Here is a 27,884-nt window from a genome sequence, read left to right as displayed (position 1 = left end):
AGGTCATCCCCCCCAACAGCATCCAAAACGGTATACTTGTTTTGAAGGGGAACGGCCACGAGGGATCCCTGCACTGTCTGCCTGTTTGTTTTTTTCCCCCTGATTGTAACCCAGCTATTCTTGTCCTGTACCTTGGGTGTGGTTACCTCCTTGTAACTCTTCTCAATCACCCCCTCTGCCTCCCGGATGATCCGAAGTTCATCCAGCTTCAGCTCCAGTTCCCTAACACGGTCTTTGAGGAGCTGAAGTTGGGTGCACTTCCTGCAGGTATAGTCAGCGGGGACACCGGTGGTATCCCTCACCACCCACATCCTACAGGAGGAGCATGCAACTGGCCTAGCCTCCATCCCCTCTTACCTGACAGAATATAGCTGCCCTGTGGACTAACTAGATCTCCGCCCTCCGACTCTGCTCCCAGTCAGCTACACTTTCTGTAAACTCCTGGCTCTCTTCTCACTCTTTGCGGAAATGTCGGAAACAAAATGAAAGGAGCACCTTACTCCCTCCTCACCTAACTCCCTCGGTCACCAAACTCTTACTATAGCACTCCAATGCACCAAGGAGAACACGCAAACTCCGCACAGTCACGCAAGGCCGGAATTGAACCGGGGTCTCGGGTGCTGTGAGGTAGCAGTGCTAACGACTGTGCCACCGTGCTGTCCCTCTCCCTAATTTTGTCCTCACTCCCTAGTTTTGGGGACTTTCTTTTGGGAAGTCTGCACTCTGTAGCTCCTTTGTCCTGTCCAGCTTCCCCTGATTGTAGCTTACAACTATCTCAAAAGTTATTTCTGCCCCAACAGTTTCTGCTAAGCAACAGTTTCGTTTTTCTTTACACCTTGTTTGCTTTTCATGTTGTAAAACTTTGTGCATGCTCCTACACCAAAATGAAGTCATTCACCCTTTCAAATACAGGGGGCGTCATTCTCCGCCGGCGGGAGTCTCCGTTTTGCCGGCGCCCGGGGGTTTCCCGACGGCGTGGGGCTGCCCCACAATGGGAAACCCCATTGACCGGCCGGTGTTACGGAGACTCCCGCCGGCCGGTCGGCGCAGAAATGTGGCGGGGCGGGTAGGAGAATTTCGCCCAGGAACACAAAATTAAACTTCAAACTATACCTTATTTTTAATGTCCACAAATACATGTATAGATTATTTAAAACTACCTCTGTTTCCTGACGCACCCCCTCTGCCAGTAACACAGACTTTGGGGAGTTCGGAAGTAACTCTGCAGAACTCTCAACCTCTGACCTGACCTGCTCATTAATACAAACACTGTGGCTGGCCCAATTCCATTTCAGATCAATGGTAACCCCCAGTGGGGAATTCATCGATGATAATGCCATTATACGTCGAGGGGAGGTGGCTGGATTCTCTCTTGTTGGAGATGGCCATTCCCTGGGCACTAGTGTAGTGTGAATGTTACTTGCTGCTTGCCAGCCCCAAGCCTGAACATTATCCAGGGTATGCTGCTTAAGGACATGGAGGGCTTCGGTATGTGAGAAGTTGCAAATGGTGTTGAACATTGCGTAATCGTTTGTGAACATCCCATGTGACTTTCTATCCAATTCTAATAATCTTAATTTTTATTGTCACAAGTAGGCTTACATTAACACTGCAATAAAGTTACTGTGAAAATCCCCTAGTCGCCACACTCTGGTGCCTGTTCAGGTACACAGAGGGAGAATTCAGAATGTCCAATTCACCTAACAAGCACGTCTTTTGGGACTTTTGGGAGGAAACTGGAGCACCTCCGCGGAGGAAACCCACGCAGACAAGGGGAGAACGTGCAGACTCCGCACAGACAGTGACCCAAACCGGGAATCGAACCCGGGTCCCTGGTGCTCTGAAGCAACAGTGCTACCCACTGTGCTACCGTGCCGCCCAATCTAAGTCTAATAAGTACGGCGAATACGTGAGCCCCCAACACAGATCCTTGTGCACCATCACAAGTCACATCCTTCCAATTTGGGCATGTGTTCATTATGATTAACAGTGTAGTGGTATCAGCGTTTCCAAACTTCAAAATCCACAGGGAGCATTGCATGGAGCTGCCCCAATGTCAGGAAGTGGATGCGTGATAGTGCGTTTGCTTCCTAATTGAGCTGGAGCTACTTCTTCATGGCTGGGCGACAATCTGTTTCATTGGCTGTTCAGTTGAGGTTGAGGGGCGACCTGATAGAGGTCTACAAAATTATGAGGGGTATAGACAGAGTGGATAGTCAGAAGCTTTTCCCCAGGGTAGAGGGGTCAATTACTAGGGGGCATAGGTTTAAGCTGCGAGGGGCAAGGTTTAGAGTAGATGTACGAGGCAAGTTTTTTACACAGAGGGTAGTGAGTGCCTGGAACTCGCTGCCGGAGGAGGTGGTGGAAGCAGGGACGATAGTGACATTTAAGGGGCATCTTGAAAAATACATGAATAGGATGGGAATAGAGGGATACGGACCCAGGGAGTGTAGAAGATTTTAGTTTAGACGGGCAGCATGGTCGGCACGGGCTTGGAGGGCCGAATGGCCTGTTCTTGTGCTGTACTTTTCTTTGTTCTTTGTTCTTTGTTCAGTGTAAGATGAAGGATTGTCCCTGGCACCGATGCTGTTTTATGGGATGGGCTATAAATAATCAACAGGTCCAGGGACATAATGGGATGGGACATGTTGGGACTTGCTCTGGAGTGCACTGCTTTGCAGAACAGCGGATCTGCAGAGAGAGAAAACATTTCAATGCATTCTCTTTAAAGCTTTCAAGGCTTGAAGTGAAAGTCTTAACGCACGTTTCAAAAAGGCCAACCATTAATTTACCCTGATTGCAATTGAAGGTCTGGTTGAGTTGAGTTATAACAGAAAGCTTTTGTAATGGTTGCCATGCTGATCAAACATACTGATGGTGTGTTGTTGTAGGACATGGTGTGAAGGGAGCTGGCAACATTTCAGCGCAAGGCGTTTCTCCGCATCAACTGGAGTCCCCAGGAAACTGTGGACCAGGCGCGCATAGTGCCCTGGGTCCTGAGTGGACTCTTTCCTCAAGCAGGTAAGCACATTTTACACTGAGACTCTTCTTTCCAAAATTGGCGGAGAAAAAGTTTAAAATGCAAGGCTCTACAGATTGGGTTAATGAATTATCAAATCAAACAGACCAGCAAGAGGCCATTCGGCCCTTTGTGTCGGTGCCAGCCCTTTAGAAGAACTATTTAATGAAATACTCCCTCCCCCTGCACTTTCCTGTTGTCCTGCAGTTTGACCCCTGTAGCTGTACGGGTTAAAGTTTGTTATTACGATTTTGTAACGGAACATAGAACATACAGTGCAGGAGGCCATTCGGCCCATCGAGTCTGCTCCCACCCATTTACGTCCTCACTTCCACCCTAACCCGGAACCCAAGAACCCGTCCTAACCTTTTTTGGTCACTAAGGGCAATTTATCATGGCCAATGCACCTAACCTGCCCATCTTTGGACTGTGGGAGGAAACCGGAGCACCCGGAGGAAGCCCACGCAGACACGGAGAGAACGTGCAGACTCCGCACAGACAGTGACCTGGGACCCTGGCGCTGTGAAGCCGCAGTGCTATCCATTTGTGCTACCGTGCTGCCCATAAAGAAGAGTGTGGGGTGGGATTGAGCAATGCAAGCAACCATAGGGCTAAATTCTCCGCCGTTGGGATTCTGCGTTTTGCCGGCATCTTGGGGGGTTCCCGACGGCGTGGGGCTGCCCCACAATGGGAAACCCCATTGACCCACCAGCGAAACGGAGAATCGTGACAGCATGCCGCACCGGTGCGGCGGGATGGAGCATCCCGCCCAAAGCCTCTGATTTTATCCAGTTTATTCAGTTCACAGATATCCAATGGAGCAAAAGCATTAAAACCGGCCTTCATCCCCCTGTACAGAGGAAGCAAACAACAGATTGAGGGAAAACATTATGATTCTAGCTCCTCTTGCCTGAGGGGGCCATGTTTCTGAACAAAGAACAAAGAAAAGTACAGCACAGGAACAGGCCCTTCGGCCCTCCAAGCCTGTACCGATCATGATGCCCTAACTTTAAAAAAAAGTTCTGCCCTTACTGGGTCCTTTTCCCTCTATTTCCTCCTTATTCATGTATCCATCCAGATGCCTCTTAAATGTTGCTAAGGAGCCTGCTTCCCCCACACCCTCTGGCAGCGAGTTCCAGGCACCCACCATTCTGTGTGAAAAACATAACCCGCGCATCTCCCTTAAATTTCCCCCCTCTCTCCTTGAATTTGTGTCCCCTTGTAATTGACACTTCCACCCTTGGAAAAAGCCTCTGACTGTCCACCTTGTCTATGCCTCCCATAATTTTGTAGACCTCTATCAGGTCACCCTTCCGCTTCTGTCTTTCCAGTGAAAACAATCCTAGTTTATTAAACCTCTCCTCATAGCTAACACCCTCGAGACCAGAAAAACCCGGGTGAACCTTCTTTGAACCCTCTCCAATGCTTCCTGGTTCTTCTGGTAATGTGGTGACCAGAAATGCATACAATACTCCAAATGCGGCCTAACCAAGGTTTTATATAGATGCAACATGATTTCCCAACTCTTGTCATCAATAGTTCTTTGTACTATAGTTTAACGGGATGACAGCAATCAGTGTTATATCTCTCCCAAATTGTATTTTGTTTGAAGTTTAAAAAATAAAATAAAATTTAGAGTGCCCAATTCATTTTTTCCAATTAAGGGGCAATTTAGCGTGGCCAATCTACCAACCCTGCACATCTTTGGGTTGTGGGGGCGAGACCCACGCAGACACAGGGAGAATGTGCAAACTCCACATGGACAGTGACCCAGAGCCGGGATCGAACCTGGGACCTCGGCGCCATGAGACAGCAGTGCTAACCACTGCAGCACCGTGCTGCCCCCTGTTTGAAGTTACTAAGTCCTAATCATATCTTAGAAATTAGAGATAGAATAGACTTTTCAGCCCAACTTGTTCATGTTGGTATTGGTTCTCGACATGAGCAGTCGGCCAAACCCATGTTCTCTCCCTGTTCCCTTATCTATTGATTCCCATTTCCTACAGCCATCTATCAAAAGTGCTCTTGAATATTTGACATGGTCTCAATCAGAGCCTCCAGTCATAGAAAAGTCTCTTCCGCCATTCAGCTTGGTCATGGCTGATCAGTATTTGAACTCCATTTACCCCGTCCCATTAACCTAACACCCGTCTGTCCATCCAGCCATCCATCCTGTAATGCCTACAATTGACTCCAGGCCCAATAGCTATTTATGGGATAGTATCCCAGCTTTTCATTGCAGTTAGTGTGCAGAAATGCTTCCTGAGATCCATCCCAGTTGGCATCGGTCTGTTAAGCTTCTACCCCTTGTTCCCTCACCTGTTCTACTTTCGCTCGAGGTTTCTGGCGGTGTTTTGGAGATGGTATTCTGCAATTCTTCCTATTTTTCTGTGAAGGCACCAAACAGGGAACTTGCACTGACAGAGAGTGTGGTCAGTGAACCCGGGCCTCCGGTTGGTGTCTTGCCAGCACCTCACCTGTCCTGGCGAGGGTCAGCATGACCTCTGCCCTCAGTCTCCTGAATCCAGGAATGGCCAAGTGCTGGTCTCTCCATTGACCTTGTGGCTGGTGGTTCTGTGGGCCTTCCCAAAAGTAGGCCACGTGGGTCTCTTGCTGGATATCTAGCTGGCAGGCAAGACTTCCATTGCCTACAAAAGATTCTACTCGTCGAGGTGCATTTGCATTCTTGATGTTGGAACCTGGCTATGGGGGTATTTTTGAACTAAAATTCCCAAATGTACTCCTCATAACCTCGAGGATGGGAATCCATCAAATTACTTTCTGTTGCTTTGGCATGGGCTGCACTAAACTAGTAATCCAGAGGCCAGGCTGACGTTAAGGGGACATCGGTTCAAATCTCACATCGGCAGTTGGTGGAATTCAAATGCAGTTAAATTCTGGAATTGAAAGCTAATGATGACCATGAAAACATCATCGATTGTCATAAAGACTGTTAGGTCACCCTGGGCTAGTGTGCAGTCAATTCCAGCCCCATTGGCCCCGGAGTCCCAACACAGTCGAAATTAACAATTACGTCTTAGAAAATACCCCAAATCTTTGGTCTTATAAGAATAATCTTTATTAGTGTCACAGTAGGCTTACATTAACACTGCAATGAAGTTACTGTGAAAATCCCCTAGTTGCCACACTCTGGCGCCTGTTCAGGTACACAGAGGGAGAATTCAGAATATCCAATTCACTTTTCAAGTACGACCTTCGGGACTTGTGGGAGGAAACCGGAGCACCCGGAGGAAACCCATGCAGACATGGGGAGGAGGTGCAAATTCCGCCCAGGCAGTGACCCAAGCAGGAATCGAACCCGGGACCCTGGCGCTGTGAAGCAACAGTGCTAACCACTGTGCTACCGCGCTGCCCCATATAACTTTGGCTGCCCAATAACTGCAGTCAACAGGTTTGTAAATTTAAAAACAATTACTTTTTACTAACAACAATAGCAATGAGTAAATAAACAGCAAATACAACTGGTTTACTATTATCGAATTCCAACCCCCCCCCTTAACTCTCCCCACCCTCTATACACACACAACAGACAGACACAGAGGAGAAATACGGGTGTGAAGGTAAATGAAAAGGACAGAAGTCTCTCTTTCAGATGGATCCCTTCAGCCTAGGCCTTCAGTTGGAGGCTTTCGCTTCCTATCTGCAATGGTTTTCACCATAGATTCATCCAGGTTTCACCCACGTCTCTGCAGTTTCAGAAACCAGCAGCTAGGCAGTATTTCTGGAGAGAGAGAGACAGAAGCTCATACTTCTCCTTTCAGCGTCCAGGATCTGACTGTCCCTTCCTGGGCTCTCTGAGAATCATCCCTCTCGGGTAGGATCCAATCACCGTCTGTTGCCGGGCAGAATAAGGCCTTTGGCCAATTAATTAGCCATCAGCCGACCAATCAAGCTGAACACCTCTGATCTCTCAGGTGCCAGAAAGTCTAGAAGCTCAATCTCCAATAACACAATGTACTATTTTGCAACTTTTGAATTCCTCGCTTCATGCTCGACTCAAATATGCATGGGTCATGTAGCTATCTGGGATGGCCACTTCCCGATTACAAAATGGACACTTTGCAAAGTTTGCAGGGAAAATGGACAATACTAAGAAAGCAAGCAGGTGCAAGGTTTGTCTGTTGATTGGAGCCATAGCTCCCAGACAAGACCGATACTGCAAACCATTTCCATACTAATGAGCCATCCCCAGGAACAAAAAGGTAACATTTAAGTAAACAATACTAAGGCAGACACCCCGGCGCCAGAGGAGACCAGAACGGCCACCTAGGACACGCCCAGCAATCAGGGCACCCACCCCTCCATTGGAGGAAATTGATGAGAACGATTGGGAAACGGCCCAATTAATTGGGGCCAAGTTCAAGGCCCACCCAAAAACGCGCGAAGCCCCTTTTGGGTATAAGAAGAATCTCCCAAGAGAGAATCGCTCTCTTGCAGCCCCGGCTCTCACCAACGAGAGACCTGCCCAACAGCAACATCAGAACAAGTAAGTCCAAGGTCAATGCACGCTACGAGACAGACGCTCCGAGCTGTTATTCCGTATCAATTCGACCCCAGCAGTCTCAGAACCGAACAACGCTCATTGTTCCTCTGACTGAGTGGGCGCCCGGAGCTAAGTATAGGCTTTTAGCAGTAGTGATAGTTTAGTTTGTAGACTTTATGCATGAGTATATTTGACTGTGTGGGTAAATAAATGAGCATTGAGTTCGAACTTACTAACTGGTGTATTGAGTCTTTGATCAGTATTCGGTTTTGAACCTTGTGGCGGTATCGAAAGATACCTGGCGACTCTAGAGAAAACGTAATTAGAATTAAGGAAGGCGACCATATTGGCCGCCATCTTCAGAGCCAAATTAAGAGAAACACAATTAGCAACAGTCAAAATGATAACCACAAAGTAGAAGAAATGGGAAATAAGGGAATCAACAGGAAGGGCCCTTACAATACCCATCTGATTCGCTAATAGCTTGTAGGGCAAGAGATCTGCCACCCTTACCCTGTCTGGCTTCTATGTGATTCCAGATCCCCAGCAATGTGGTTGAATCTTAACTGTCCTCAGCAGTGCTCAGTTCAAGGGCAGTTAGGGATGCGCAACGCTGACATGGTCAGCGACAGAGATTTACTTTTCGTTAAAGGCTGTTCAAAGTATATTTAGTTGAGCAAATATTCTCAGCCGTTCAAGAAGCTAAGCTTGAACTGTTCTTCAAATTCCTGAACAGGACGAATGACAGCAGAAAGTTCAATCCTGGATCAGAGAATTTTCATTCTTCAAGGAGAATGTTCTGGAATGAGAGAACAAGCCCCTTGTACAAGGATATTATTGACCAAGATGTCCCGTTGTATCCAGTTGGTCATGCAACAGTAACTTGCCACCAAGATCCAAGTTGTAGCCCGTCACCGTCAACCATCACGATACGATCGCATGCATTGGATGATATGGATGTGATGGAGAGTGACTGGTTCTTGCTCAGTAAGCAGGAGGCTTGCAGTGGCTTAATATCGTCCTACCAATGTCACCTCGAAGGAGATTACCCAGTTGGAAATGAAGGTTTTATGGCAGTTGACCATTCTATCAAAAGGCAGATCTTGCAGGAGAGGAAAAAGTCTCCAGCGTCATCAATTAGAGCCTTCCCTCCTTCTCCACCTCCAAGTCCATCAGCTCAGCGACTGGCACTGCAACCGAGTAAATCTCCAGTAAACAAGTTGGAGAGGCTTAAAGAGCGGATAAGGAACCAGAGGAGGCTGCAGACTGGTCAGCTATTAGAGGGAACTCATCCAGACCAACCACATGCAGAACAATCTACGCCAGCACTCGGGCAGAAGATCAGAGACCCTTTCAAAAATGAGGCAGTGAAGCATCTGATCAGGAAAGTGACCATCGCCCCACCCGCACCAGCCTATAAAGGTACGTAACCATCCGGTTGATTCATGGATAACCTGCGTGTGATTATTTTGTTTGTGTGAGGTTGCCCTACTTATAGGAGTCAAATCACTGAGTGGGTTGAAATCGGACTTCTTTGACCAGCACTAAACTGCTGTTCATTTCCCTCTCCTTTACTCTCATAATTTCTCTCTTATTCCACCAACTCGTAGCTATCTCTCGCGTCCATGTACATTATTTGCTTCAGTGCTCGCTCCTGGTCACTTCACCTGTACTTAATCCTGGCCTCTTCCACATCCATAGAATCCCTACAGTACAGAAGGAGGCCATTCGGCCCATTGAGTCTACACTGACCCTCCAGTAGAGCACCTTACCTAGGTCCACTCTCCCATCCTATCCCTGTTACTACATAACCCCACCTAACCTGCACACCTTTGGACACTAAGGAGCAATTTAGAATGGCCAATCCACCTAACCTGCACATCTTTGGACTGTGGGAGGAAACCGGAGCACCTGGAGGAACCCACGCAGACACAGGAGAACGTGCAAACTCCACACTGAGGGTCACCCAAGGCTGGATTTAATCAGGGTCCCTTGTGCTGAGAGGCAGCAGTGCTAACCACTGTGCTGCCCTGAGTTTAATCACACCAACATTGGCGAGCATGGGTTAGGTACCACCTTAAACCTGTTTTCCTCACTCTCTCTTCTCCTTTCAGACACTCCTTAAAACCCACCCATTGGACCAAATGTTTGGCCACCTGGCCTAATATCTCCTTATGTGACTTGTGTTAAATTTTGTTGAATAACATTCCTGTGTAGCATCTTGGGAGAAGTGCGATTTAAATGCATGTTTTCCTTGTCGCCTAAGCAATACTGCCTGATTCAGTCCTAATTTCCTGGCTTAACTTCAAGTTTACAGAGCCTTCAACCGTGTGCATGTTTTTTCAGGATTGACCATATAATTTCCAGGTGCTTTCACAAAACGTCAACTGTGTGTGTGCATGTGCATCTCACTGCCTCCCACAGATACTTCCAGTCCTGATGTGTGTTTCCAGCATTTTATGTTTTTATTTCAGACTTCCAGCATCCACAGCATTTGGTTTTGTCTCAATTTACTTCCTCTTTACTCTACTGATGAAAACAAACCAAAGTTAAATCTACCTTTTTAAAACCTTGTTTTGTTGCTGCGCATCTGAGAATATGAATGGTGAAATGCTGCTGGTGGTCATTCACAAATTGTGAAATAACCAAGATTTTATTTCTGCCTTGGCGCTCAGTGCTATTTGTTTCAAAGCTGGAACATCTGTGAAGTGAATTAAGCGCTTCTTGGAATAAAACAGGTCAGAACGTTTTATCAACATGGGTGGGTTTCGCTTGACACTGCTCGCAGGTTTTGTTCCAAGTAATTATATAAATGGGCAATGAGCTCATCATTCGAAAATAGAGAAAAATTGAAAATTAAATTGACAACCATCTGGGAATGAATTCACGCAAGTAACTGGATCTGTCTATTCAATGTGTTACGTTTTATATAAACACACTCTTCGCGTCGCCCTACAGAATTCCATCTATTGGGTCTCCCTTCTCACTTCGGAGTTCATAGAATCATAGAATCATAGACTCATAGAATCATAGAATTATAGAATCATAGACTCAGACTCATAGAATCATAGACTCATAGAATCATAGACTCATAGAATCATAGACTCATAGAATCATAGACTCATAGAATCGTAGAATCATAGACTCAGAATCATAGAATCATAGACTCATAGAATCATAGACTCATAGAATCATAGAATCATAGACTCATAGAATCATAGAATCATAGACTCATAGAATCGTAGAATCATAGACTCAGAATCATAGAATTATATAATCATAGACTCATAGAATCATAAACTCATAGAATCGTAGAATCATAGGCTCAGAATCATAGAATCATAGATTCAGAATCATAGAATCGTAGAATCATAGAATCATAGAATCATAGACTCATAGACTCGTAGACTCGTAGACTCATAGACTCATAGACTCATAGAATCATAGACTCATAGAATCATAGACTCATAGAATCATAGAATCATAGACTCAGAATCTTAGAATTATAGAATCATAGACTCATAGAATCATAAACTCATAGAATCGTAGAATCATAGGCTCAGAATCATAGAATCGTAGAATCATAGAATCATAGAATCATAGACTCAGAATCATAGAATCGTAGAATCATAGAATCATAGACGCATAGAATCGTAGAATCATAGACTCATAGACTCATAGAATCATAGACTCATAGAATCATAGAATCATAGACTCATAGAATCATAGAATCATAGACTCATAGAATCGTAGAATCATAGAATTATTGCCTCATAGACTCATAGAATCGTAGACTCATAGAATCATAGACTCATAGACTCATAGAATCATAGAATCATAGACTCAAAGACTCATAGACTCAGACCCATAGACTCAGACTCATAGAATCATAGACTCAGAATCGTAGAATCATAGAATCATAGAATCGTAGACTCACAGAATCATAGAATCATAGACTCATAGAATCATAGACTCATAGAATCGTAGAATCATAGGCTCAGAATCATAGAATCGTAGAATCATAAAATCATAGAATCATAGACTCATAGAATCGTAGACTCATAGACTCATAGACTCATAGAATCATAGACTCATAGACTCATAGAATCATAGAATCATAGACTCATAGGATCATAGACTCATAGACTCATAGACTCAGACTCATAGACTCAGACTCATAGAATCATAGACTCATAGAATCATAGAATTGTAGAATCATAGAATCGTAGACTCACAGAATTTGAATCAAAGACTCATAGAATCATAGAATCATAGACTCATAGAATCGTAGAATCACCGAATCATAGACTCATAGAATCGTAGAATCATAGAATCATAGACGCATAGAATCATAGACTCATAGAATCGTAGAATCATAGAATCATAGACTCATAGACTCATAGAATCGTAGAATCATAGAATCACAGAATCATAGAATCATAGACTCATAGAATCATAGAATCATAGACTCATAGAATCACAGAATCAGATAATCATAGACTCAGACCCATAGACTCAGACTCATAGAATCATAGACTCATAGAATCATAGAATTTTAAAATCATAGACTCATAGAATTATAGACTCATAGAATCATAGACTCATAGAATTATAGACTCATAGACTCATAGAATCATAGAATCATCGTCTCATAGAATCATAGAATCGTAGAATCAGAGAATCATAGACTCATAGAATCATAGAATCATGGACTCAGAATCATAGACTCATAGAATCGTAGAATCATAGAATCATAGACTCATAGAATCATAGAATCATAGACTCACAGACTCATAGACTCAGAATCATAGACTCAGAATTGTAGAATTGTAGAATCATAGACTTATAGAATCGTAGAATCATGGAATCATAGACTCGTAGAATCATAGAATCATAGACTCTTAGACTCATAGACTCATAGAATCATAGAATCATAGAATCATAGACTCATAGATTCATAGACTCAGAATCATAGAATTATAGACTCAGAGACATAGAATCATAGAATCATAGAATCATAAACTCAGAATCATAGAATCATAGGCTCAGAGTCATAGAATCATAGACTCATAGAATCGTAGAATCATAGACTCAGAAACATAGACTCATAGACTCATAGACTCAGAATTGTAGAATCATAGACTCAGAATCATAGACTCAGAATCATAGACTCAGAAACATAGACTCATAGACTAATAGACTCAGAAACATAGACTCAGAAACATAGACTCATAGACTCATCGACTCAGAATCGTAGAATCATAGACTGAGAATCATAGAATCATAGAATCCGTCTTTTCCCCCCACCCTCTCCTTCCATGTGATTGGGTGCAAATCTGAATAAAATCACTCTTCTTTCAAATACTGCACAAAAGGAGGCCATTGCACTCATCGAGTCTTTGGCACGTCTTTGGTAGAGCAATCCAGTTAATGATGAATAACCAAATATAATTGAACAGACTTTTAGAGTAATATGGTTTTAAATGAACAATCATTATCGTGCCTCTTTCAATGTTTTGACGTGAAGCTGAAGTAGAGGAGACTCACAGTTTACTGAAGAGAATAAGCTGTCTCGGAACATGTCCCTATCCATCTTTTGCCATCCCCACCATCTGTGCACTGTCCTCCTCGCCCCTCTCCTACCTGTGGTCCCTGGGGTGAAGCTCTTCCTATTGCAATGTTGCTGTGTTTCTTGAGTTGCTGCTGCATCTCTGGTTCCAATACCAGGTGTATGTGGTGGAGATGATGGCCAAAAGGCTTGGGCAGTTCCCGCATTAGATATTCTTATCAAAAGACAATACGGATGAAGCAATTGTCCAGTGATTGACCTGGACTCTGTCGTTACCATTTGGTTGTTTGACTCTTGTTTTATTCTGTCGAAGCCTGCTAATGCACCAACCTGATTTATGATCATTGACTGGTAGGTGTGATGGATGGCTTTGAACCAGCTTTGGAGGGACTCTGTTAATTGGTTAACTGGCAACCGGTGGGTTTGCCAGGGACACTCTTCTGCCTGACAACAGTCAGTGATTGCATTCTGAGAAAGCTGAGCAGAAGTGTTTCCACCTTGCAAGTGAGAGATGACTGTTTGCTGCTTGTGTGTCTGCCTTCTACAGGAAGGTGTGCAGCCCCAAGTGCAGGCTTGGTTCATATTGTGTTTCACACAAATGTGTACAAAAGCCAGGTACAAGGAGAAGCGAGCGAAGGCATATGAGAGAGTATCAAACCTCCTCCAGATCCTCAGAACTGTACTGGGGGGGATTGCAAATCAGGATGGTGGGCAGCAGCTCTATGTCAGATCAACAATCCCAGTAGGTGTGTGCTCCTACTAGGAGCGCAGGATCAGTGAATTAATCATCCGTTGCTCTAAAATGACTGCAATGACCAGCTCCACCTTTTCCCAGGGATAAAGGCTTTGGTTTATGGCAGCGTTCCAACTTTCGAGTTAGAAGTTCGAGTATTCCAGCCCCAGTCCCAGCTATTGGAGACTGGAGCTCTGGCTCGGAATTCCAGTTTGAGGTTCACTGGGATACTGCGGGGGATGGGGGTTGAATGGGGTCTCCCTCATTGTGTAGGTTGTGTGGGGGTATAGAATCCACCCAATGGCTGGTATAAGAGTAAGAATAACTTCTGGTTATTTCCCATGTTCACATTTCTTTCATTTTATTTAATTTTTGGTTTGTGGACCCGTAATCAGGATGTGCCTTTAAGGAGAAGATTCAAAGTGAGACAGCCTGTTGCTGGGACACTGTGTGCCCAGGTTTTATATTCTGGAGAGGAGAAGCCAGACTCTTTGGCGCCAAGTGGATCTTAGGAACCAGATTTGGAGGAACTCTGTTCGATTGGTTAAATGGTTTGCCAGGGAGAGTGATCTTCCTGACAACAGTCAGTGATTGGTTCCTGCATCATGCTTTCTGAGAAAGTTGAGCAGAAGTGTTTCGACCTTGGAAGTGAAATGACCTCTCTTTCTCTCTCTCTGTCTCACACACTCTCTACCTCTGCTGCTTGCTGAAGTGAAAGAACTGCTCTATTGTTGTGAAAGCATTGAGTGCCTGGCACATCCTTTGCTGTGAACCTGAAATGATGCTGAGTCCCTGGAGAAAGTAGGTACCCTTGTCAGAGAAAACCATCTCAAGCCTAGAAGGAAGAAGTATCAAAATGAAATCCTGAACTTCAGAAAGATACTGCGCTGGATTCTCCGGTCGCCGAAATCACATTCGGCGATCGGCAGGAGAATACCCGTTTCCCACCAAATCAGGCGTGGCGCCGCTTTCACGGTGTTCCGCCCCCTCCAAAGCGGCATACTCTGTACCGACGGCCTCAGGACATTGCCTGAGGCCCACCCCCGATGCTCCGCCCCCGACCGGCCGAGTTCCCAGAGGGGTTGGTCGCGTGTGCTGTCATCCGTCGGAAATGCGGCGTGGCGACTGCGGATTCAGTCCAGCGCCGCGACCTTCGGGGGAGGGCCGATCCATGGGCAAGGGAGACTTGGCCAGGGGCTGGGGGCACTGTTGGGGGGTAGTCCGAGGCTCGCAAGCCGGCCAAAGGGGGAGCACTATTTTGCAGGCCGGGTCCGTGAGCAGCCGGCGCCCTGTTGCACGGCGCGGACGCTGAAGGCCGCCACCGTGTGCATGAGCATGTGCGGCCACGGACCCGGCAATTCTCCAGGCCATATCGGCAGCGGAGCAGGGTGCTCTACGCTGCCTTGCTGTTAGCCCCCAGCCAAACGGAGTATCGGTGGCATTTTTACGCTGAATTCTCGGTCGAAAAACGCCACCATTCCCACGCCGGCATGGAGCATAGCCCCAAAATCGGAGAATCCAGCCCATTTACTGGAAATCATCCCAGTGTTTTGGAGATCCTGATCCAATTATTTTTATTAATATTTTCTTTCCTGTTCCACCACCCATTCCGCTCTGTGTTGTTTGTCTGTGTGTGTGTGTAGAGTGTGGGGTGGTTACATTTTCTGTCCGTTAAATTATAATATTCTACATAATAACAGATTACTTGTACTTTAAAGTTACAAACCTGGTGACTGAAGTTAATTGGGCTCAAACAAGGACCTCGGGGATTATATTTAATTTAGAGTACCCATTTCTTTTTCCAATTAAGGGGCAATTTAGCGTGTCCATTCCACCTAGCCTGCACATCTTTTTGGGTGTGAGGGTGAGATCCACGCAGACACGGGGAGAAGGTGCAAACTCTACACCACGGACAGTGACCCAGAGCTGGGATCAAACCTGGGTCTACAGTGCCGTGGGCAGAAGTGCTAACCACTGCGCCACTGTGCCACCCCTACTTGTGACAATAAAGATTATTATTGTTATTTAGGATAAGAGATTTAAGAATGAACCAAGGGGAAAGCAGAGAGCAAGGAAAGGGGAAAAGCAATGATTCTGCACTAGGTATGTGGTGCTGCTGATGTAGACGTCTTTTCTATAGCGCCTTTCACAACCACAAGCTGTCCCAAAACACTGAAATACTATCAAAATAATTTTGCTGAGAATTGTACACAACAGTCACCTAGTTGTACAATCTTATTACGGGAAATGTGACTTAAAATCCAGGGCGACCAATTTGTCAGTTCCAGGAGGTGAGGGATGAGCTTGTCAGATTTCTTTGTTAAGATCTGCTTATCTGTCTGGTCTTTGGGAAAATAGAGCAATTTACCACGTCCTCACTTTGTCGCTTACCCAGGCCCCAAGTCTGGATTTCGCATCAGGGATGACAGTGAAGTTATCAGTGTTCAATGTTATTAAGGTGTGAATCAGACAACAACTTCTGTTAAATGTGGAAATCATGATGTCACTGTCTGATTTGTTCTGCTCCTTAACCAGCTTTGCCACTCTGAAAAATATAGGGCTTGTCTATTCAGCTCCAAGTGACTTATTAGTGGAATGTCTGTACTACTACTACTAAAAAGCCTCCGCAGTCCTGAAAAATAACTTTTGCAAGTGTGGAGTCTCATTCTTTCAGATTTCAATTATTGATGGTCATATTAACAAAAAAATGTGAAAAGCAAGATTTTTTGGTGTCTTTTTTACCACTTTCTCTTAATCCCCACTTTCTTTACCTCTTATTTTGCTTTCAGTACATGATTTTACATTGAATTAAATATTCTAACTTAAAATTACTGTGTGTGTCTCAGTCGGAACTGTTCATTTTGATTGGGTGAAGGGGGACACCATTGCTTGCCCAGTTCCCACATATTCCATGTAGAGGGTGCTCTGTTGTTTTGGATCCCAAAGGAACACGAGCTGTTGGCCACAAAATCCCACGCAAAGTCTGTAGGCAGCTATCAGCAGAATGAACTGGCAAGTTCTGTTCAATGACTACCCAAATCCAGGGGACGCTTTTCTCTTCAATCAGCATGGACAGCAAGCGATGACCGTGCTGTGTTTTGATCATACTTGCAGTCCTGTGTCTTTCCTTCATTACTCATACATAGGATCACATGTACCATACAGGACACCTAACCCAGCCAGCCCATGCCGGTGTTTGTACTTCGTACACATAGATGATAGGAGCAGGAGGAGGCCATTCGGCCTTTCGAGCCTGCTCTGCCATTTGTCACAACCATGGCTGATCGTCCAACTCAATAGCCTTCACTCAAGTCTTCCCCTTCTATTCCTCATTTAAATCTATCACCCTAATCATCTATTCACGTCTCCCTCATCTGCTTGTCTAACCTCCCCTTTAAATGCCTCCACACGATTTCCTCCAACCACTCCCTGTGGTAGTGAGTTCCACAATCGCACCAGTCTTTGGGTGAAGAAGGTTCTTGTACCCCCTTATTGAATGTCTTGGTGACTGTCTTATGTTGATGGCGCCTGGTTCTGCTTTTCCCCACAAGAGGAAATATTCTCTCTGTAACCACTCTTATCAAAACCTTTCAGAATTTTCAATTATTCTATCCAGGCCATCCCTCAAACCTTTTTCAAGATAAAAGTGACTCAGCCTGTCAATCCTTTCCTGATGTGTGTACACGTGCATTGTTGGTAGAATCTTTCCAACCATTTTCTGTGCGCTATAATTCAGGGGTTGGAGACCACTCTTTTAATCTTTCCTTCCAAACAGTTATTAAAGGTCCAATTGAAAAGTCCAAAATCTTTCAGGACTCTCGAGCGGCAGAATGTCTGGGTTTCCGATGTTTACACCCGGCTGCTTCATCACATGGGCTGGAATTCTCTGGTTCTCTGGATTCACTTTTCCCCCTGGCAGCGCACACCTGCCACCGGGTTTCCCTGCGGCGAGGGGTGGTTACAATGGGGAAACCCATTGACAAGCGACGGGAAGAGAGAATCCCGCCGCCAGTGAACCAGGCGCCGCCGGGTAGCACGTGCCTGGAGGACTGCAGAATCCAGCCCACACCTCACCCTGCTGCTCTTTACCTGCCCTTTGACCTGCTATCAGGCAACAGGCTTTCCCTGTTATTACCAAAGCATGTGTTAATTTCCTTCCTTGACCTGTTTCATTGCATCTCTCCATTGGGTTTGCTTCCACCCATTACTTTCAGGCAACTCAATGAGTAAAAGAAATTCTCAACGTTCGTTCCGTAGAGTCCCATTGGACTGCAAACGTTCGCTCTCTTTCTCTTTCCACAGGTACGACCAGACCTGCTGACTGGTTACATCATTTTGTTTTGATTTCTTCTCAAATCCTCTCTGGTTCTTTTGCCAATTACCTTAAATCCACCTCTTCCAGATAGCGAGCTCAGCGTAACCAGATTCTGGTTTATCAGACACGTCTGAGCAGTGACGATTTCTTTCAGGGTTCAACGCCATCGAGTTGATGTCTGACCGGAAACACTCGGGGGGAGCGCAAGAGATGGAGGGGGCCTTTGCCGCGAGCACCCGGGCCAGCAGGAGAGAGTTGATGCGACTTAGAGACTGTGGACTACAAGAGGCAGGTTCGAGACCAATCGAGTTGTTCTCATTGATCACAATTGCACCGTCTGGGATGGTAGGCAGGGATGGGGTAAGGAGATTTGAGAGGTTATATGCACAGTGTAAAGGCTGGTCTAAATGTTGAGAGTGCCTAAAGGTGTGTAACATGCATCGTCATCTGGACTCAGAACATTAGCTCTTTTCTCTCCCTACAGATGCTGCCAGACCTGCTGAGATTTTCCAGCGTTTTCTCTTTGGTTTCAGATTCCAGCATTCGGAGTAATTTGCTTTTATCCAGTGTGACCGCAGATGCCCTGACCAAATCATGCAACACGTAATAACATTGTGCCCCTGCCTCCAAGTTTAGAGGGTGACATCCTGAAGTTGCAATTGCTCTCCAGCAGGATATTGGACTGGTTAGGGAACTTGACATTAAAACTGTAACACCAACCTCTGCTCCTAAAGCCTTCCCGCTCACATTTTTCAATATTTTAGCCATTGGATTTATTCTGGACTAGTATTTACGAACTGACATGGGACTTAGTGACTCGCTAAGTCACTTTCACCTTTGACTGATAGTCTTAAAACAGATAGTATCATTTGGCTGCCTATGACATATTGGAACATTTATTTCTCAATCAACACCTATGCAGATGCCCTCGTTGTTTATTACGTTGCTCTTGGAAGGAGATTGCTATATGCAAATTGGCTGCTGTGTTTTTTGCACCACACAGTGGCCACACATAAAAAAGAAAAGTACTAAAGTTATTTTGAAGCACATTGTGACATCCTGACATCATGAAAGCCGCTGTATCAATGTAAGTTTCACCTTCTTTCCTTGGAATTTTTGTTTCCATTTTTGCAATCTCTAAAGAAAACTGATCCAATTCTGCTCATTCTAGGCTATTAACTAAAGTCACAATTGCTCACATTGAGTGTGCTAGCACTCCAGTACCAGGCAGAGCGGGAAAATTGTTTGTTTCCAGCAGGCACTGTACTTCAAAGTGACTAACATTTGTGTGGAAAAATGACCATCATGACAGGCCAGTGACTGGAAACCCCTCAACACGTTCTGTATGGAGAGGTTGAGTAGACTGGGACTGTACTCGTTGGAATTTAGAAGGATGGGGGGGGGGGATCTTATAGAAACATAGAAAATTATGAAGGGAATAGATAGGATAGATGCGGGCAGGTTGTTTCCACTGGCGGGTGAAAGCAGAACTAGGGGGCATAGCCTCAAAATAAGGGGAAGTAGATTTAGGACTAAGTTTAGGAGGAACGTCTTCACCCAAAGGGTTGTGAATCTATGGAATTCCTTGCCCAGTGAAGCAGTAGAGGCTCCTTCTTTAAACGTTTTTAAGATAAAGATAGATCGTTTTTTGAAGAATAAAGGGATTAAGGGTTATGGTGTTCGGGCCGGAAAGTGGAGCTGAGTCCACAAAACATCAGCCATGATCTCATTGAATGGTGGAGCAGGCTCGAGGGGCGAGCTGGCCTACTCCTGCTTCTAGTTCTTATGTTCTTATGTTTATCACCTGGGTGAAGTCACAGTGGCTACAAGCCTTTGACCGCATGATAAAGGAACCCAATCGAGCAACTTGGCAACACCTTTTTGGTGCTCTGGCCTCCAGGCAGATCCCAGTGCTCCCTCCCACAAAGTCGTTTGGGGCGGATTCATGGCAGAAGCACCGTGGCAAACCTAGCTTTGGTGAAGGCTCACCAGCCATGCTGAGTCTGTCCTTCAGAGGTGGTGCATTTGGACCATTCACTGCTCTCAATTGTAGGGAACTCACAGTCGGTTGCCCCTTCCTTTTTATCCGTACAACGCTGTCCGTTTAATATGTAGAGACACCAAGAATCTTTGAATCTCCATTCCAGAACAGAGAAGAAACTCCCCCAAGAGCTCCAGCAGGAAGCTGGAGACAAGAACCCAAAGCCTCTCGATGTCACCAAGCCCAAAGAGAACAGCAAATGTTGAAGGTAAGCAGGCAAAATAACTCGCTGTAAATTGGTCATAACCCATGTCGAATGTATTGTTAAAAGAAAATACAGGGACAGAGGTTGCAGTTCCACATCTATGTGTCAGACGTAAGGGTCAGCTACACAGGTATCAGCTGTGGCTGAATGGGTGGCCACTGAGCCAGGAACTTGTGGGTTCATATCCCACCCGTAGTGGGATTATGGCTTCACAACGCCAGGGACCCGGGTTCGATTCCCGGCTTGGGTCACTGTGCGGAGTCTGAACATTCTCCCCGTATCTGCGTGGGTTTCCTCCAGGCGCTCCGGTTCCCTCCCACAGCTCCTGAAAGACGTGCTATTATGTATTTGGACATTCTGAATTCTCCCTCTGTGTACCCGAACAGGTGCCGGAACATGGCGACTAGGGGCTTTTCACAGTAACTTCATTGCAGTGTTTCCAGCCTACTTGTGACAATAAAGAATATTATTATTAAAGAGGTTACAACAGGACTCCCAATGCAGTGCTGAGGGAAAGTTGCAACCTGAGAAGTTCCATCTTCTGATTAAGTGTGAGGCCCACCCTCTCCCCTTCCAGGTGGATGTAAAAGGTCCCATTAAAGATGAGCAGGGGAGATCTCCTTGCACAGGTGTGCTGGCCTTTTAACTAGCATCACTAAAGTTGAAGATGATCTGGTTATTATAAATTGCTGTTTGCGGGCGCTTGCTCTGTGCAAGTTGGCTCTTTAACGTACATCAAAATTTGGTTCAACGTGCGTTGGGATGTACTGAGATCATGAAAGATGCTACGTAAATGCACTTTCTTTTTTAGAGGATCTCCCAAACAACAAACTAATCAAAGTACAGTTTAACTATTTTATCCTCACCCAGCAGATGTTGGGGCAGGCGTGATGGAGCAGCTGTTCCTTTCCAGCCAGTACATTTTGTGTCTGCATTCTTGTTTCGAAATGGTCAAAGTTGCACATCTGCAATCCTGTTTAAGTCTTGGCAAGCAAACTGTGTTGAGCTTTGAAGAAGATGCTGGCTAAGGACCAGTACGCTGCCTTGGGATTATCTGCAGTTTGGTTTTGTCATTAGGAACCCACATCTGCATAGTTTGGAGAGCCAAGTGTCAAACTATTATGTCAATACGCTTTAATGAAAGAAGATTTGTGTAAGATAGTTCGACTTTTCTAATAATGCAACATACCTAATCGGAGAGGCAAGCAGGATTTGATTTAGCGTCAGCTATGTGTCTGACAATGTGACACAGTGGCGGCTAGGGTTTAACATTTGACAGTCAAAGAGTTTTTTAAATGGCTGCATAAAGATTTCACTAAATCAAATGTAAGAAATATGATTTTGGAGGATCCGTTAGTTGAAAGCACGGTTGTGCAGCACGGTAGCACAGTGGTTAGCACAGTTGCTTCACAGCTCCAAGGTTCCAGGTTCAATTCCCGGCTTGGGTCACTGTCCATGTGGCATCTGCACGTTCCCCCCATGTGTGTGTGGGTTTCCTCCGGGTGCTCCGGTTTCTTCCCACAGTCCAAAGATGTGCAGGTTAGGTGGATTGGCCAATCTAAATTGCCCTTAGTCTCCAAAAAAGGTTAGGTTGGGTTACGGGGATAAAGGGTATGGGGGCGGCGTGGGGCATAGGTAGGGTGCTCTTTCCAAGGGCCGGTGCAGACTCGATGGGCTGAATGGCCTCCTTCTGCACTGTAAATTCTATGATTCTATGAAACTTTTCCCACTTGCCTGGGAAGACGAATGTCAAGGGCAAAGGTCACTGTCGGTGTGCTTTAGAAGCAGTGCACAGAGGTTGGTTAACCTGTGCGGACCAGGAAATTCCCAGGTTCTGCCTCCAACCTGCACTGAATTCCGTTATCTGAACAATATTGGGATCAGGAGAAGGGACATTTGGCTATGGTTCCTGTTCCCGATTGCGATCCTGCAACCTCCGACTGGGAGACAGTCCCAAGTGAGGACAGGACTGGAGTTTCCCATGAGCCCCATGCAGTCCGACAGCAACAAAGAAGAAGGTAATATTTTAGCCCTTGCGCCTGCTCTGCCGTTTAGTGTGATGGTTGATCGCTTAATACTTTGATTAACAGAAACAAAATCCGCCAATCTGCGATTTTAAAATTAACAATTGACCAGATTTCAGCTACAGTTTGAATAAGAGACGGATGAGGCTGATACATTAATAATGGATACTGGGTAAGGTGCTAATAAACTGTACCCCTGGCCACACTAGACTAATCAGCCATGACTAGGATTTTAACCTTCCCTTGTTGCTCCCCTTGTTCAGCCTCACTGCCTGCCTTTTCAATATGTCTGCTCTTGCACATCCATGGAGAAGGAGAGAGCGAATACCAGGTCTCCCGTCACTGGTCACCAGAGAGGCTGGAGTGGATCATACTGCAATCTGATAAATAATTGATCATTTGCCACTCACTGTCGCTGGCCCTTTAAAAAGCAGGCACCCCTTGTAGTTTTCTTTCAGTGATACCTGTCATTCAAAGTGTCCTGGTTCCCTGTTTTTCCCCCATAGTGGCAGGTATCTCCCCCCACCCCCACCCCCGCCCCGATCTCCAACCTCTTCAAAATGTGCAGTGTTCCTGAGGTGCTGGAATATTGACATACCATCTGGAATTATAATTTTCAAAGTGGCACGCATCTGATCTCCACTGGTTCCCAGACCCACAGGTGGTTGTGAAGCCAACGCAGGGTGTCCAAATCCCTTCAAACCCTCCTAACTCAGTGACCCGGTGACTTCTCCCAGTCCTGCAACCCTCCCTGGTCCTGGAAGACACTCCCTCAGCCCCTCTGCCTCTCTCGCTTACTTTCCACTTCTTCAAGGCGTTCCTTAAAACTCACCCCTTTGACCAAACGTGTTTGGTTATTTGCTCTCGTATCTCCTAATGTGGGCAGGGTCCAATGTTTATCTGCTGGCGCGCCCCGCCGAGCTACATGGGATGTTGAGCTGCATCAAAGGCGCTATACCGGGCAGCACGGTAGCATAGTGGATAGCACAATTGCTTCACAGCTCCAGGGTCCCAGGTTCGATTCCGGCTTGGGTCACTGTCTGTGCGGAGTCTGCACGTTCTCCCCGTGTGTGCGTGGGTTTCCTCCGGGTGCTCTGGTTTCCTCCCACAGTCCAAAGATGTGCAGGTTAGGTGGATTGGCCATGATAAATTGCCCCTTAGTGTCAAAACGATTCGGTGGAGTTACTGGGTTATGGGGATAGGGTGGAGGTGTTGACCTTGGGTAGGGTGCTCTTTCCAAGAGCCGCTGCAGACTTGATGGGCCGAATGGTCTCCTTCTGCACTGTAAATTCTAAATAAATACAGATCATTTGTTTGTTGCTGCCCCTTGTGTGCCCGGGCATTGATGCAAAGCTTGGAGTTCAAATCTACCGCTGGACCCTGGGCTCCCAAAAAGAGGCGAGGGAAATGGACAGAGAGAGAGGAAAAGTCTCAAATGGAATTGCTTTCTTCCCCTTGAGCACGTCAATGCACAGGATGACAGCCCTTGATAAAGTGTTGGTGTTTATTCCTGTGGAATATATCAGCGGGTATGCACAAAAGTGCAATTGCTGACTGTGGCTCAGTACAGTTGAGCTCCGGTATTGTACCAGCGACTGCATTTCTGCAGGGAGGTCAAACCTGCGAAAATGGGGAAGGTTAATCTTTGAATATAATGTATTGATTGGCAGCACAGGAGATTATAACCCTTTTGTGTATTCCAGCCTCACTGTGCTGCTTTGAAATGCATTAAAATTATTTCTTCTAACAGATTGCTGCAAAAAAAAAAAATTGCCCGGCTTTTCCTTGGAGAGCAGGCGGTGAGGCTATGACACAAGTGGCATTTATCATAGTAACTGCCATTGTCAGAGAGTTTTTATTGGCCATTTGTATCTGTCAGGCATGATGTCAGAGCACTGTTGCTTATAGATGGATTGTGGGTCAAAGATCATGTTGCCAGGGCCACGGGACTTAATGGGAATAATCATAGAATTTTTTAAAATGTCACTTTTGCAGTCACATGACGGAGTTGTTAGTGTTTACAGTTTCTGAACTTGTCCATTTATTTTATTTTTTATTGGAGCCCTGGTTGATGAGGATGCCTCAAAGTCACCTTTAAGTTCCTTCGCTGCCGTGCTTCCGATGAAGATTGAGACAGCATTGATGTCACCACTCCCCCCTTCCCCCGACTCCCTTTCCACCCCCAGCTGTGTACGTTTCGACTCCGACTTTGTCAGTTTTTCCTGTTTTGTCCACAGTCCTCTGTCGCTTCCTGAGACCACCTTCTCGCTGTGTGGTGGGCAAGACCCTCCGTTGTCTCGCCGACCGCCAAGGCTCAGTGGGTCGAATGCTCCTCCTCTGAGTCGCACGGTTCCAAGTTTGCAGTCCCACCCCTGGATCTGGGCACAAGAATCAAGGCTGACATTCGAGTGCTGTACTGAGGGTGTGCTGCAGTATTGGAGGCGCGGTGGTTCAGACGGGCCCTGAACTGAGGCCCTGTCTGCCCCCTCAAGTATTGTAAATGATCACATGGCACTATTTTAAAGACGGGCAGGGGAATTCTCTCTGGTGCATTTGGGCCAGTGTTTATCTCTAAATTAACATAACATAAACAGATTATCCAATCATTGCTGATCGTGGGAGCTTGCTGTGCACAAATTGGCTGCTACGTGACAACTCTGACTATTGGTCTTGTCTTTATTCCATCTTCGTTCTGCAGGTTGGTCGTGCTATGTACACTCCTGCTGATTTCAACCCTCTCTGCCTAGCCCAGACAATACACCTCAGTAAAGTCACCACAGTCCCAGATGACCTTAGGCTGCTTTCCCCTTTGAGGGGGAAGAGCTGACTGATGATGATTTAACCTGAGGGTCACCACACCACAGGCGAGGAGGCAAGGTTGAGAAGGCGGGGCCTTCATGAATAACCTAAGTCGGTACGGGAATTGAACCCACGCTGTTGGTCTTGCTCTACATCACAAGCCAACTGTCTAGCCAACTGAGCGAAACCAGCTCCCAGATCTCTGTACGGAAAGTATATAGACAAGTGTTGTATCTGTGACGTGGACACGTTTCAGTTTTAGGAACAGCTGTTCGAACATTTGTAAGGAGATGACACTGAAGAAAGCAGCACCCTGTCACATTTCTTCTCCGGAAGCGATCAACTTGTTTAAAAAAATAGTTCCAAACTAATCCACGGTACTTTTTTCTTTCTCCCAGAATCCCACCCGTCTGACATTTTTGCATGGAGGGAAGGCCAGAGGTTGGTAAGGACCCTGCTGGGTCCACTTCCTAAACGACTTCACTTCCTGACCGAGAGTCCAGATCCAGATGACAGGAACGACTGTGACTCATCAGGTAACTTTCAAAACTCTTTAGACAGGCGTGGCAGGGTGGCGCAATGGTTAACACTGCTGCCTCACGGCGCTGAGGACCCGGGTTCGATCCCGGCCCCGGGTCACTGTCCGCGTGGAGTTTGCACATTCTCCCCGTGTCTGCGTGGGTCTCCACACCCACAACCTAAAGATGTGCAGTGCAGGTGGATTGGCCACGCTAAATTGCCCCTTAATTGGGAAAAAAAAGAATTGAGTAATTTATTTTTAAAAGAACTCTTTTTGACAAAATAAAAGGTGGCTTTGTCTGCTAAGGTCCTCTTTGCAGCTTTCTCTGAGAAAAATATGAAAATATTTCACTCAATTGCCTTTTTCTGTTAGTTTCCCTTTCTTGGTGAACACGACTGTCTGGTGGTTATTGTATTAGGATGGTAATTGTCTCCACGTGAGTGGGGCACAGGTGTGCCAAAGTGGCATTCCTGGTGATCCGTCTATTGAGCCGCCTCCATTAAAATGGATATTTGAGGTCCCAATTCAATTCATCCTTCAGATGTGTGCATTACTGACGAGGCCAACATTTGTTGCTCATCCCTTATTTCTGCCGCCTGGAACAGCCGCAGTCCATGCAGTGTACGTAAGAACATAAACAGGAACGGGAGTAGGTCATTCATCCCACGAGCTGCTTCACCTTTCAATAAGATCATAGCTGATTTGATTGTGGCCTTCGCTCCAATTTCCTGCCTGCCTTTTGTTGCTCTATAATAATGTTGGTGAACCCACAAGCCTTCCCTTATATCAAGGAAATGACCACACAACCAGTCAGTTAGTTCAAAAGATGGTTTATTTACATACACAAGGGTTACCTCGACATGCAAACACAATATCTACTACGAGTTAAACTAAACCTATCAGCTACAATAACCTATACTTAACTTCAGGGCGACCGGCACTGTGCAAATGGATAAGGCCTTTATCTGGATTTCACTTGGCTGGTTCGAAGAAAGTGGCTCTATCTCTGCTGGGCTCATCCGTCAGGTAGCGATCGTTGGTCTTGAACTTGGCTGGGTGTTCCTGCTACGATTGGGTTGGCACAGGCCGGATCCAAAAGAGACAGAACACATGGCTGTGTCCTCTTTTATCCCTCTGGGTTTTTGCGCTCTTTGGGGCGGTCCTTAACCTTGGACCCAATAGTTCGACAGGGCTCTGATCACTCTCTTCGATTTCGACCAATAAAGGGGCGGGTGCCTTGGTAGTTGGGCGGGTCCTTAGCGGTCATTGACCTTGGCAGTTGGGCTTTCTGAGTAAGGGGAGTGGCGCTGATCAGTCTGTGGCTGTACCGGTTGCTTGATTGGAATTCTATTGTCCTGGGAAAATGGGCCATTAAAATGCAAACGAGCGGGGGTTTCGGTCAGGTCTGGTTACCTGTGTTTCAGATACACATCGACTCTGTATCTGTCTGAGTCCTGGGTTGGCCATAACTCCCATGGTCCTTTGCAGGTGGCCATCTTAGATGGCTACACCTTCCCCATAACCATTGACTCCTTTGTGGGTCCAATCCAGCCTCGAATATGTTCCATGGCGGGTCTCCACTGCTCACTGGGGAATAGAACTCTAAAGACCACTAACCCTCTGAGAGAAGAAATTCCTCCTCACCTCCCTCCTATTTTGAACCTTTGCCTCCTAGTTATAGATTTCTTCACAAAGGGAAACACCCTCTCGGCATCTACCTTGTCAAACTCCCTCAGAATCTTAATTTTTAATAAAATCACCTCCCATTCTGCTAAACTCTAATGAGTATAGGTCTGACCTACTCAACCTTACCTTTCCATGAGAACAACCCCTTTGTCCCAGGAATCAGCTGAGAGAATCTCTTCTGAATCACTTCCAAACACCCACAGTGCGCCCCTCCAGGGTTTGCTAGGTCATTCCAGAGGGACAGTTAAGAATCAACCACATTAGGGCAGCAAGGTGGCACAGTGGGTTAGCCCTGTTGCCTCACGGCGCCGAGGTCCCAGGTTTGATCCCGGCTCTGGGTCGCTGTCCGTGTGGAGTTTGCACATTCTCCCCGTGTTTGCTTGGGTTTCGCCCCCACAACCCAAAGATGTGCAGGGTAGGTGGATTGGCCTCGTTAAATTGCCCCTTAATTGGAAAAAAATAATTGGGT

At 46.0% G+C, this 27,884-nt stretch overlaps 2 protein-coding genes across 3 annotated transcripts in view; one reads left to right on the top strand and one right to left on the bottom strand.

Annotated features, from left to right (window-relative positions):
* LOC140399277 (G-protein-signaling modulator 1-like) overlaps positions 1 to 5,356 on the bottom strand; it is a 386,887-nt gene extending 381,531 nt beyond the window's left edge. The window contains exon 1 of the mRNA XM_072488747.1: positions 5,339 to 5,356. The gene's annotated coding sequence lies outside the window, so the exon portion shown is untranslated. The remainder of the gene's footprint in view (positions 1 to 5,338) is intronic.
* LOC140399276 (uncharacterized) overlaps positions 1 to 27,884 on the top strand; it is a 185,255-nt gene that overhangs the window by 38,514 nt on the left and 118,857 nt on the right. For both annotated transcript variants that reach the window (XM_072488743.1, XM_072488742.1), the window contains exons 4-8: positions 2,892 to 3,021; positions 8,260 to 8,945; positions 18,295 to 18,432; positions 20,288 to 20,389; positions 25,608 to 25,745. In XM_072488743.1, coding sequence (XP_072344844.1) covers positions 2,892 to 3,021; positions 8,260 to 8,945; positions 18,295 to 18,432; positions 20,288 to 20,389; positions 25,608 to 25,745 — 1,194 coding nt within the window. The remainder of the gene's footprint in view (positions 1 to 2,891; positions 3,022 to 8,259; positions 8,946 to 18,294; positions 18,433 to 20,287; positions 20,390 to 25,607; positions 25,746 to 27,884) is intronic.

The sequence above is a fragment of the Scyliorhinus torazame genome, chromosome 22 (assembly GCF_047496885.1).
Source record: "Scyliorhinus torazame isolate Kashiwa2021f chromosome 22, sScyTor2.1, whole genome shotgun sequence".
NCBI classification, from domain to species: Eukaryota; Metazoa; Chordata; class Chondrichthyes; order Carcharhiniformes; family Scyliorhinidae; genus Scyliorhinus; species Scyliorhinus torazame.
The sequence above is the reverse complement of the archived record's forward strand: the minus strand, read 5'-3'. Positions and strand labels throughout refer to the sequence as shown.